The 13,431-nt window shown below is 42.6% G+C and overlaps 1 protein-coding gene across 1 annotated transcript in view; it reads left to right on the top strand.

Moving 5' to 3' along the window:
- rassf4a (Ras association domain family member 4a) overlaps positions 1–13,431 on the top strand; it is a 73,311-nt gene that overhangs the window by 32,173 nt on the left and 27,707 nt on the right. The window contains exons 2-3 of the mRNA XM_024424299.2: positions 8,592–8,655; positions 8,856–8,931. Coding sequence (XP_024280067.1) covers positions 8,612–8,655; positions 8,856–8,931 — 120 coding nt within the window. The 5' untranslated portion in view covers positions 8,592–8,611. The remainder of the gene's footprint in view (positions 1–8,591; positions 8,656–8,855; positions 8,932–13,431) is intronic.

Below are 13,431 nucleotides of genomic sequence, written 5' to 3'. Positions count from 1 at the left end.
TAACCTATATCATGTTATTTCAAGTTATCCCTTTGGAGCACATGCAAAAGTGATTTGTAGTTGTTGAACAGGAGTGACAAAATGTATTACAATTGAATTTAAATTAACTGAATGATGAGGATGAAGAAAAACAGATGTTTGCAAGGCATGCTACTTCTCCCATCTCTTTGCATAGCCCACCACATGCACTGTTGTCTAACCACATCTTGATGGATCCATAACAAATTACTATGGGAATAAATATCACTGAATGACAGAAATATTTGAAATAAAGTAGGCTAATGCAATTGAAGGCAATTGTTGCTTACTGAAAACACCCAAAGTCATCCAATTGTTGTAATAGGATTTGAAGCAATAGACTACCCACGTGTGGTTACCGATTTCAGCACCGTTTCGCTCTGCTTTGAGACCAGCAATGTTGACTGGTCTTCATAAATCAATCTGATTTTATATTCACTGAATCTCTGTTTGGGTATTGGTAGGCCTACAATTAGGATATGGAAATGTTAGGATAATTTTGCTCTTCACTCGCAGTCGATTAGGCCTACTCCCGACCGGTCACGTTGTACAGTGCAAATACTTTCCTAACGGAAACCCTTGGGCCTACATAGGCTACTGTAAAATGCATCTTTGTTTTCCTTGGAATAGAAACACCATAATATTAATTATTTGAATTAAGCTACATTTCTAACAGTGTAAACAGCACAACAAATACAATAATAATTTACAAACAAATTATAATCAATCCCATATAGTCTGTTATAAACACAAAAAAAGGTTTTAAAGTCTCAAGTACAGCTAATATTAAAAACAGTCAAATGCATTTGTGAATTCAATCACTTTAGCCGACATATTTAGGTTTATTCATTGTTTAATTATTCAAGGCTCCCTTTGTTATTTAGTTTTATAACTAAAATGCTTGACTCTATTTAAAGACATGGATGACTTGTATGCTGTGTGATGACATGCACAAATGAATGATTGATTGATATACTGTATATTGAAGTAAGCCTTTATGCTAATAAGTAACTTATGTTAAAAAAGCTACAGCAAGCAGGACTGTTAGGCCTACAGCTCCATGTCATTTCAATAACTTAGCTTCTCAACGATGCATGTGTCTGTGCCTGTGTCTCTTCACAGTCCCCACTGTTCCATAAAGTGTATTTTTTATCTGTTTCTTTTATCAAATTTCACTGCTTGCATGAGTTACTTAATGTGGAATAGAGTTTCATGTAGTCATGGCTCTATGTAGTACTGTGCACCTCCCAGAGTCTGTTCTGGACTTGGGGACTGTGAAGAGACCTCTGGTGGCATGTCTTGTGGGGTATGCATGGGTATCCGAGCTGTGTGCCAGTAGTTCAAAGAGACAGCTCGGTGCATTCAACATGTCAATACCTCTCACAAATACAAGTAGTGGTGAAGTCAATCTCTTCTCAACTTTGAGCCAGGAGAGATTGACACGCATATTATTAATGTTAGCTCTCTGTGTACATCCAAGGGCCAGCCGTGTTGCCCTGTTCTGAGCCAATTGCAATTTCCCTAAGTCCCTCTTTGTGGCACCTGACCACACGACTGAACAGTAGTCCGGGTGCGACAAAACTATGGCCTGTAGGACCTGCCTTGTTGATAGCGCTGTTAAAAGAAGGCAGAGCAGACTTCTCCCCATCTTAGCTAATGTTGTATTCATATGTTTTGACCATGACAGTTTACAATCCAGGGTTACTCCAAGCAGTTTAGTCACCTCAACTTGTTCAATGTCCACATTATTCATTGCAATATTTAGTTTTGGGACAATATTTATTAGTGAATGATTTGTCCCAAATACAATGCTTTTAGTTTTTTAAATATTTAGGACTAACTTATTCCTTGCCATCCATTCTGAAACGGACTGCAGCTCTTTGTTAAGTGTTGCAATCATTTTAGTTGCAGTAGTAGCTGATGTGTATAGTGTTGAGTCATCCGCATACATAGACATCCTGGCTTTACTGAATGTCCTTCACAATAAGCATGCTGAAAGTCTGTCAATTTGTTTACTGTATTGTATCTGGTCAAACACAATTTTTTCCAAAGGTTTACTAAGGATTGGCTGATTGGTCAACTATTTGAGCCAGTAAAGAGGGCTTTACTACCGGAATGACTTTTGCTTCCCTCCAGGCCTGAGGGCACACACTTTCTAGTAGGCTTAATTTGAAGATATGGCAAATAAGAGTGGCAAAATCATCCGCTATTATCCAAATAAATTTTCCATCCAAGTTGTCAGACCCTGGTGGCTTGTCAACTATTTTTTCACCTCTTCCACACTCACTTTACAGAGTTCAAAATTGCAATGCTTGTCTTTCATAATTTGGTCAGATATACTTGGATGTGTAGTTTCAGTGTTTGTTGCTGGCATGTCATACATAAATTTGCCAATCTAGCAAATGAAAAAAATCATTAAAGTAGTTGGCAATATCAGTGAGTTTTGTGATGAATGAGCCATCTGATTCAATGAATGGTGGAGCTGAGTTTGCCTGTCATTCTTTGTCATTTATCTTTGTTTCATAGTGTAGTTTATTATTTTTATTCAGTTTAGTAAAATGATTTCTCGATTTCTCAATTTGCAGAAATGTCTTCTGAAACATGTGAATGTTCATGTGCCTTCATAACAAACGTGTATGCCATCTGTATGTACAAATACAATTGTTAATTTAAGAGCCTAGTTGGTATAGCCACGGAAAAAGTCAGCAACCTTCCCGCTAGCCATGATTTTCTGAGATAATGGATGGGCTGGACAAGCCTAGAGATGAGTTTGGATTGGTCTGCCATGTAGCACTCTTCTGTCTAAAACATGAGCTGGTCAGTACGTGTAGGTCATCCTTTCTAATGCAGCTTTTTTGAAAGATGTCACATAGTTCATCTGCAAAACTGTTGCTCTCCACTTTCTGGAGGACTGAGTTTGGAATTCAGTGGAATGCGAAATGGAATTAGAGTATGATAATTAAGGAGATGGAGAAAAATCTGGCGTTTGATTGGAAATGTGCAGAGGGAGTCAAAAAGAGAACACACAGAAGGCTCTGGATTACATCTTCAAACTAAGGGCAACCATAGCATCCGTGACAGAAGTAGAAGCGTCCATCCATGTAAGATAGTCTAGCTAGCTACATTTTCAGATATTACACATTTCTAATTTTGTCTAAGTCATTTTCACTTCAAGTTAAGCTAGCTATATGTCAAAGACTCCACTGTGCAAGTAAACATTTCACTACACCTTCTGTATCCTGTGCATGTGACAAATAAACTTTGGTCCAGTGTATGTGTTTTTATCAGAGACGGTAATGTGAAGAACCTGCACCAAAGTCAAATTAGGATATAATGTTAGGCCAACAAGACAGTGTCCAAGTTCTAAAATTCTCCGGTAGAATGCCCTGCTTTTATTTCACCACACTCACAACCATAAGATATTTTCTGTAATTGGCTAGCCATTAACTTATAAATAATGATTTTGTTGTGAGGTGGAATATACACAGCTGTGACTATAACAGAAGAAAATTCTATTGGGAGGTAATACATTTGATTGTGAGGTATTCTAGGTCAGGTGAACAAAAGGACTGGAGTTTCTGTATGTTATCACAATCACACCATGAGTAGTTATTCATGAAACATACACCCCCGCCTTTCTTCTTTATTCCTGTCTGCACAATGTACTGAGAACCCAGCTGGCTGTATGGACGAAGACAGTATATCCCGAGAGCGCCATGTTTCCGTGAAACAAAGTATGTTACAGTCCCTGATGTCTCTCTGGAAGGAGATTATCGCCCTGAGCTCGTCTACTTTATTATCCAGAGACTGAACATTAGCGAGTAATATACTCAAAAGCGGTGGATGGTGTGCGAGCCTCCTGAGTCGGACTAAAGGTCCACTCCAAATACCTCTTCTCCGCCGGTGGTGTTTTGGATCAGCCTCTGGAATCAGTTCGGGAAAGTCATATTCCTGGTCGTAATGCTGGTGGGCTACCACCGCTCTGATATCTAAAAGTTATTTCCGGCTGTATGTAATAACACAACAAAATTCCTGGGCTAATAATGCAAGAAAAAACACACAAAAATAAAATAAATACTGCAAAGTTGCTTAGGAGCTAGAAGCACTAGCTGCCCTCTCTGTCGGTGCCATCCCGCTTGAAGGGATATCATCTGTAGGCAGCAAGAGTGTGCAGCTCTCAACTGGTTTTGGCATGGAGCAGCTCACAGAAGAATGACACCAGTAGCCTGTAGGGTAGGAAAGACATTTACATGTATGATATTTACCAGTAACAAAGGCAACAATGGGTATGCAAACCAGGTATTGACATTTTTTTTGTCCGAACTATTGGTTAGGCTATTTCTGATGTGCAATTGTCATCAATAGATTATTTTTGACTCAACATTGTTGGTTTGGCTACATATGGACCGTTGGTGGAATTACCGCAAGAGAGTAATGGTTAATGTGATTAGATGTTAGTTATTTGACTAAACAACCTGTATTTGACATTGTGTTGTTATTTCGCTGAACACTTTCAGTGGCTAAACACAGCTAGAGATGCAGGTGTCATTTGATTATCTAGCAAGAACTTGAATGACTATTATTCAGTTAGCATTTCTCTTGCGTTCGCAGATTAACTCTGGCTATCTACTCCGATTTCAGAGCACTCTCGGCTGAGTGTGCCGGAGTGCAGAGCAACTGATGAATTTATGAAGTAAATAAATAAACCGTAAACAGACACAAAAAGTAATAGCTAGTCAAGAATGCTCTAGATAACATGTAAACAGTCTAACCAGCTCTGATACGGCGAGTAAAACGGTCAGAGTGAGGTGTTCTCTTATTTGTGTTTGGAAGAAGTTAGCTAGCAAGCTAGCCAACTTTAGCCAGTTAGCTTGGGTGCTTGGTTTGGACAAGCATGCACTGGCAGGCAAGCTGCAGAAGGACGAGGAGGCTACAATTCCACATCGTGTATCAGTGCAATTTTGATGGCCAACTAGCCAAAAAAGTTTGAGAGGGTTTATCTAATGTGCCTTCGTTAGACTTTTTTTAGCTCATCTTGCTCTGGCTAGCATTAGTTGTTTATGTGCATAGCTGAGGGAGAGAGAACCTACCTTTTCCTGGTTGTTTGAACAATCAAACTGTAAAGTTCCCAAATGTAAGAGGACTCCCATGGCGTTTACATGTTTGAAATCCATTTAGGTGTATTTTGTGGCTTTTGGCGAATGCGTTGTAATGCTCTAAAGTTGCGCTTGCAACTGCCAGTCCAGTTAAAATTGAATGATGGCAGGCCCGTGTGGCAAATGGCTTGTTTGTATAAAGGTGTCAGCGTCAGTGGTGTATAGGTGAGGACGGAGTCAAGCGCAGGAAACAGAACTGAGTAAAAATAACGTACTTTACCAGGGAAAAAATAATAAACAGTACAAAGTATCCACGTAGGGAAATACAAACCCTAACACACAAGACCATCACATAACAGGAACAATCACGCACAACACATAATGGGAACCAGAGGGTTAAATAGGGAAATAATAATAACTAAATGGGAACCAGGTGTGTACACTCAAGACATAACAAATGGAAAACAGAAACATGGATCGGTGGCAGCTAGCAAGCCGGGGACGACAAGCACAGAACACGGCCCGAACAAGGAGAGGCACCAACTTCGGCGGAAGTCGTGACTAAAGGCCTACTGTAGTTCTGATTGGCTATAGTGCACCGGTTTGTGTAGACTCTCGGACAAGACAGATGTTTTTATTCAGTTTTATTTACTGCAGTGTCTATTAATTGTCCAAACGCACGGTCGCTTTCCCACTCTGTATTGCTTTAGAATTTTCACAAATGCCTTAGTCTTTTTTGTGAAGAAGAGGGATGGAGGTCTGCGCCTGTGCATTGATTATCGAGGTCTAAATCAAATCACGGTGAGGTACAGTTACCCCGCTACCTCTTATTGCCACGGCAATTGAGTCAATGCACGGGGCGCGCTTCTTCACTAAACTGGATCTCAGGACTGCGTACAACCTGGTGCGTATCTGAGAGGGAGACGAGTGGAAGACGGCATTTAGTACCACCTCAGGGCATTATGAGTACCTAGTCATGCCGTACGGGTTGATGAATGCTCCATCAGTTTTCCAATCCTTCGAAGACGAGATTTTCAGGGACCTGCACGGGCAGGGTATAGTGGTGTATATTGATGACATTCTGATATACTCCGCTACACGCACCGAGCATGTGTCCCTGGTGCGCAAAGTGCTTGGTCGCCTGTTGGAGCATGACCTGCACGTCGAGGCTGAGAAATGTCTATTCTTCCAACAGTCCGTCTCCTTCCTAGGGCATCGCATTTCCATGTCAGGAGTGGAGATGGAGAGTGACCGCATTACAGCCGTGCGTAATTGGCCGACTCCCACCACGGTGAAGGAGGTGCAGCGATTCTTAGTGTTTGCCAACTACTACTGGAGGTTTATCCAGGGTTTTGGTCAAGTAACTGCTCCAATTACCTCACTGCTGAAGGGGGACCCGGTGCGCTTGCAGTGGTCAGCTGAGGCGGACGGGGCTTTTAGGCACCTGAAGGCTCTGTTTACCTCTGCTCCTGTGTTGGCCCATCCGGATCCCTCTTTGGCGTTCATAGTGGAGGTGGACGCTTCCAAGGCTGGGATAGGAGCTGTGCTCTCTCAGCGCTCGGCTACGCCACCGAAACTCCGCTCCTGTGCCTTCTTCTCTAAGAAGCTCAGCCCGGCGGAGCGAAACTATGATGTGGGGGACCGGGACTTTGAAGGTGTGGGGACATTGGCTTGAGGGGGCTAAACACCCCTTTCTCATCTGGACTGACCACCGCAATCTTGAGTACATCCGGGCGGCGAGGAGAATGAATCCTCGCCAGGCAAGGTGGGCCATGTTTTTCACCCGTTTTGTGTTTACCCTCTCTTACGGAGCAGGCTCCCAGAACGTTAAGGCAGACGCACTGTCTCGGCTGTATGACATAGAGGAGTGGTCCATGGATACCACTCCCATACTCCCAGCCTCTTGTTTGGTGGCGCCGGTAGTGTGGGAGCTGGACGCGGACATTGAGCGGGTATCACGTACAGAGCCCGTTCCCCCTCAGTGTCCAGCTGGGTGTCTGTACGTTTCGTCTGCTGTCCGCGATTGGCTGATCTATTGGGCCCACACGTCACCCTCCTCTGGTCATCCTGGGATCGGTCGGACGGTGCGCTGCCTTAATGGGAGGTACTGGTGGCCCACTTTAGCTAAGGATTAAGCCTTCGTTCCATGTGTCTCTTCTCAGGCCGGTGGTGGCTGAGGTACGGGAGGTTCCTCCTCCCCCTCTGGACATCGAGGGGGTCCCGGCGTACTCCGTTCGATCCATCCTGAATTCGAGACGTCGGGGGGTACTGTCATGACTTCTGCCGAAGTCGAAGCCTCTCCTTGTTCGGGCCGTGCTCGGCAGTCGACGTCACCGGGTCTTCTAGCCATCATTGATCCATGTTTAATTTTCCGTTGGTTTTGTCTTGTCTTCCTACAGACCTGGTTCCAATCCCATTCATTATATGTTGTGTATTTAACCCTCTGTTTCCCCTCATGTCCTTGTCAGAGAATATTTATTGTTATGCTCGTGTTTTAATGATTGGTGTGCAACGGGTTCCATATGTTTATCTGTGCTTGGAAATTAAAACAGCTAAACTAGCAGAGTTAATAAGTCTTATTATTAATAAGTGAATAAGTTAATAAGTCTTATTGAAACATGCAGTGAACGTTTTAAGGAAGTTGTTAAAAAACATCCAAATAACCTAAACATTTCATTCAAAACATTCACAAGATTTAGAGAATGTTCTCTGAATTACCTTCAAATAACCTATAATTCCCATTCTCGGAATGTTAATAAAACCTCCCAGGAAAACATTCAGGGAACCATAGTAAAACATTCTCAAACTCCCTGCAACCTAAAAATGTACATTCTGAGAACGTTTAAAAAAACGTTCTGTTTTACCGAAGTTCAACAACTGCCAAGGAACCAAATGTGCTAGCTCGGCTCTCTTTCTCATGCTCTCGCTCACGCACACGCACACAAGCACACACCCCCACACCATACATGCTTTAGTCCAGACAGGTATTTACATGCAACTATTCCCTATTTTTTCCCCATTGAGATCTAGGTACTTCCCTGGGAAAATAGATAAATAAGTTCCTAAGTTCCATACCATGACCATCTTGAAATGTAGCAGGAAAAGTGGAAGGAGTGTTGCCTCCGGTCTCCTGTAATACACTTTTAGTCTGTAGATTGTACAGATGAAAGTATTAGTGTAATTCATATTCAACACGTTACTACTGTATGTGCTCTGAAATTGAGTCTATGTTTCTGAAAATGTTAGTAACTACATTCATGTTATTACAGTGTGTATATTGTACAGTGTGTATACTTTTCCCCCTACAGCATCTCTATAGAACAGAAAGCTCTGGTTACGTCCCAACACAAATTATTGCGTTGTTTTGTTAACATAAATCTCTCTCTCTCTCTCTCTCTCTCTCTCTCTCTCTCTCTCTCTCTCTCTCTCTCTCTCTCTCTCGCTCTCGCGCTCGCTCGCTCGCTCTCTCTCTCCTAGCTGTATGAGTGTATCTCAGAATGGCTGACTATGTGAAGCTGGATGAGGAGAAGTTTATCCCAAAGTGAGTCCAGCTGTGTGTCTGTCCTACATATGACCTCAGATTACGTAGGACCACATGTATGTAGTCATGTGTAATATTTTTTTTAAATGAACTAACGTATACAGAGCTTCTTACTTATCCAATGTTAATGTACCACGAGTGGAATGCATCAATACCTACATTAACCCTGTCTGTCTCTCTGGTGTTGTGTTGATATTCAGGTCTGACATCTTGTCTCTGCTCAGGACCTACAACTGTTACCATGAGGGGAAGAGCTTCCAACTCAGACACAGAGAGGTAGGAGCCCTTCGTAAACTGGCCTGGTACATTAAATTACTCTGTCCATCAGTCACCTGTAGTCGTGGGAACTCTTTCACTTTTATCTGGAGTAGTTTACTCACCTTGCGGTAGGTAATCAGCATGTCTCATCTACACTCCCATGCTGATAAGGACTGACTAAAGGCAAAAAATAAAATACTTTGTTCATGTGTTGTGCTGAATAGGTTTCTAACTATTGCATTGTAAATCAGTAGAGCTGTCAGTGTGTGTGTGTGTGTGTGTGTGTGTGTGTGTGTGTGTGTGTGTGTGTGTGTGCCTGCCAGTCAGTCAGTCAGTTTGGCGTTTCAGGTATAACAACGTCTTAAAGGGGTCAGATTAATGTATGAAGACATCCAACTGAACTGGAACCACAGATGGACAATAGAGTGCTGGGTACCAGGCAGTTAGCAAGTTTGGTAGGCTACTAATGACCAGCAGCATCAGAACTTGGAGAAGCCAAATTCCCGTGACAACATGGTCATATGGAATTTGACTTCCTTCATGACTCATGACCGCCGGTGTGACGATAATATGGTCACCCCAACAGCCCTATTCAGGACCCATTTATTACTGGCCGCTTAATCCAAAACAAACTGCAACTCTTTGTTAAGGGTTTCAGTAACTTCATTAGCTGTGGTGGCTGATGCGTATATTGTTGAATCCTCAGCATACATGGACACACATGCTTTGTTTAATACCAGTGGCAGGTCATTGGGAAAAATAGAAAAGGTTAGAGGGCCTAGAGACCTCCCCTGCTGTACACCAAACTTTACATGTTTGACATTAGAGAAGCTTCCATTAACCTTTTCACACATACCAACAAACGGGTGTGATCATTCTACAGTGATCCATGCAGAGTACGCTCAAACCCGTGTGATTAGAACAGTTATTTAGAATGTCCAGTTTTGATTGACGCAACAGTCAGCATTTGATCTAGCCACACTGTTTTTTCACAGAAACATTTTGCTCAAAAAAGTCCTTAGAAAGTTATGTTGGGGTGGCAGGGTAGCCTAGTGGTTAGAGCATTGGACTAGTCACCAGAAGGTTGCAAGTTCAAATCCCTAAGCTGTCAAGGTACAAATCTGTTGTTCTTCCCCTGAACAAGGCAGTTAATCCACTGTTCCTAGGTCGTCATTAAAAATAAGAATTTGTTCTTAACTGACTTAGTTAAATAAAGGATAAATAATGTGACCAGTTTATTTTGTGATGAAACGTTCACACATTCACAGAAGTAGTGACAGCATACACAATCATGGAAACTGGGAAATGTGTGCTACATTAGTCCTAGTGCTAACTGAGGAAAGATTGACATAACACAAACGGTCATATTTAGATAACTATTGGCTGTCAGACACCAAAATATGAATTACTAATAGCAATTACTATTTATAATTAATCACATCACAGGTGAGCTCACCATTGATCGAAATAATAGTGTAAAACACTTTCTAGAAATCGAAAGTAATCCGCCGTGTTTGTTTTTTCTCATCAACCACAGATAATAAGAGGAGACAAGATTAGTTTGGTCTGTTTGAAGTATGTATGTTGAAGGGGGGGGGGGTGTCTTCTATGATCATTCACTTCCCTTCATTCACTTACAGAAGTTTACCCTTCACCTCATTATACCATCTTTGGTCTGACAGACGTTTACATGACAACCAGAATGCATTGTATATTGTCAACAAACATGGCACCACACATAGCTGGCAAATAGCTTAGCATTAGCTCATTATAATCAGTAGAACCTTCTAAAAAGTATTTTACACTCATCATAGGTGTCCATTACAATCTATGCAATAATCGGAATGCATTATTTGTCACCAGCACTTGAAAACATGTGAATAAAACTGTAAATACATTATTCTCCATACATACATACATACATGCATACATACATACATACATACATACATACATACATACATACATACATACATACATACATACATACATACATACATACATACATACATACATACATACATACATACATACATAAAAATATATGAATGAGCGATGGACGAACGGCATAGGCAAGATGGTATAGAGTATAGTATATACATATGATATGAGTAATGTAGGGTATGTAAACATTATATAAAGTGGCATTGTTTAAAGTGGCTAGTGATACATTTATTACATCAATTTGTTCATTATTGAAGTGGCTAGAGATGAGTCAGTATGTTGGCAGCAGCCACTCAATGTTAGTATTGGTTGTTTAACAGTCTGATGGCCTTGAGAGAGAAGCTGTTTTTCAGTCTCTCGGTTCCCGCTTTGATGCACCTGTACTGACCTCGCCTTCTGGATGATAGCGAGGTGAACAGGCAGTGGCTCGGGTGGCTTTTGTCCTTGATGATCTTTTTGGCCTTGCTGTGACATCGGATGGTGTAGGTGTCCTGGAGGGCAGATAGTTTGCCTCCGGTGATGTGTTGTGGAGACCTCACTACCCTCTGGAGAGCCTTACGGTTGAGGATGGAGCAGTTGCCGTACCAGGCGGTGATACAGCCCGCCAGGATGCTCTCGATTGTGCATCTGTAGAAGTTTGTGAGTGCTTTTGGTGACAAGCCGAATTTCTTCAGCCTCCTGAGGTTGAAGAGGCGCTGTTGCACCTTCTTCACGATGCTGTCTGTGTGAGTGGACCAATTCAGTTTGTCTGTGATGTGTATGCCAAGGAACTTAAAACTTGCTACCTTCTCCACTAATGTCCCGTCGATGTGGATAGGGGGCTGCTCCCTCTGCTGTTTCCTGAAGTCCACGATCATCTCCTTTGTTTTGTTGACGTTGAGTGTGAGGTTATTTTCCTGACACCACACTCCGAGGGCCCTCACCTCCTGTAGGTCGTCTCATCGTTGTTGGTAATCAAGCCTACCACTCTAATGTCATCTGCAAACTTGATGATTGAGTTGGAGGTGTGCATGGCCACGCAGTCATTGGTGAACAGGGAGTTCAGGAGAGGGCTGAGAACGCACCCTTGTGGGGCCCCTGTGTTGAGGATCAGCGGGGTGGAGATGTTGTTACCTACCCTCACCACCTGGGGGCGGCCCGTCAGGAAGTCCAGGACCCAGTTGCACAGGGCAGGGTCGAGACCCAGGGCCCTGAGCTTAATGATGAGTTTGGAGGGTACTATGGTGTTAAATGCTGAGCTGTAGTCGATGAACTGCATTCTTACATATTCCTCTTGTCCAGATGGGTTAGGGCAGTGTGATTGCGATTGCATCGTCTGTGGACCTATTGGGGCGGTAAGCAAATTGGAGTGGGTCTAGGGTGTCAGGTAGGGTGGAGGTGATATGGTCCTTAACTAGTCTCTCAAAGCACTTCATGATGACGGAAGTGAGTGCTACAGGGCGATAGTCATTTAGCTCAGTTACCTTCGCTTTCTTGGGTACAGGAACAATGGTGGCCCTTTTGAAGCATGTGGGAACAGCAGACTGGGATAAGGACTGATTGAATATGTCCGTAAACACACCAGCCACTTGGTTTGTGCATGCTCTGAGGACGCGGCTTGGGATGCTGTCTGGGCCGGCAGCCTTTTAAGGGTTAACACGTTTAAATGTTTTTCTCAAGTCGGCTGCAGTGAAGGAGAGCCCACAGGTGTTGGTAGCGGGTCGTGTCAGTGGCACTGTATTGTCCTCAAAGCGAGCAAAGAAGATGTTTAGTCTGTCTGGGAGCAAGATTCGTGGTCCGCGACGGGGCTGGTTTTCCTTTTGTAATCCGTGATTGACCCTGCCACATACCTCTCGTGTCTGAGCTGTTGAATTGCGACTCTACTTTGTCTCCATTCTGACTAGAGGTCGACCGATTAATCGGAATGGCCGATTAAATAGGGCCGATTTCAAGTTTTCATAACAATCGGAAATCTGTATTTTTGGACACCGATTTGGTGGAATTTATTATTATTATTTATTTTTTTACACTTTTATTTAACTAGGCAAGTCAGTTAAGAACACATTCTTATTTTCAATGACGGCCTAGGAACGGTGGGTTAACTACCTTGTTTAGGGGCAGAACGACAGATTTATACCTTGTCAGGTCAGGGATTCGTTTTTGCAACCTTCCAGGTACTAGTCCAATGCTCTAACCACCTGCCTTACATTGCACTCCACGAGGAGCCTGCATGGCAGGGTGACTACCTGTTATGCGAGGGCAGCAAGAAGCCAAGGTAAATTGCTAGCTAGCATTAAATTTATAAAAAACAATCAATCTTCACATAATCACTAGTTAAAACTTCATAGGGCTGCAATCCCGTTAACGGGATGATATGACAACAGCCAGTGAAAGTGCAGGGCGCCAAATTCAAAACAACAGCAATCTCATAATTAAAATTCCTCTAACATTCATGTATCTTATACTATTTTAAAGGTAATCTTGTTGTTAATCCCACCACGGTGTCCGATTTCAAATAGGCTTTACAGTGAAAGCACCACAAACGATTATGTTGGGTCACCACCAAGTCACAGAAAAACACAGCAATTTTTCCAG

This window comes from Oncorhynchus tshawytscha, linkage group LG06, assembly GCF_018296145.1.
Source record: "Oncorhynchus tshawytscha isolate Ot180627B linkage group LG06, Otsh_v2.0, whole genome shotgun sequence".
NCBI lineage: Eukaryota > Metazoa > Chordata > Actinopteri > Salmoniformes > Salmonidae > Oncorhynchus > Oncorhynchus tshawytscha.
Note: the sequence above shows the minus strand (reverse complement) of the source record. Positions and strands in the feature narration are given on the sequence as shown.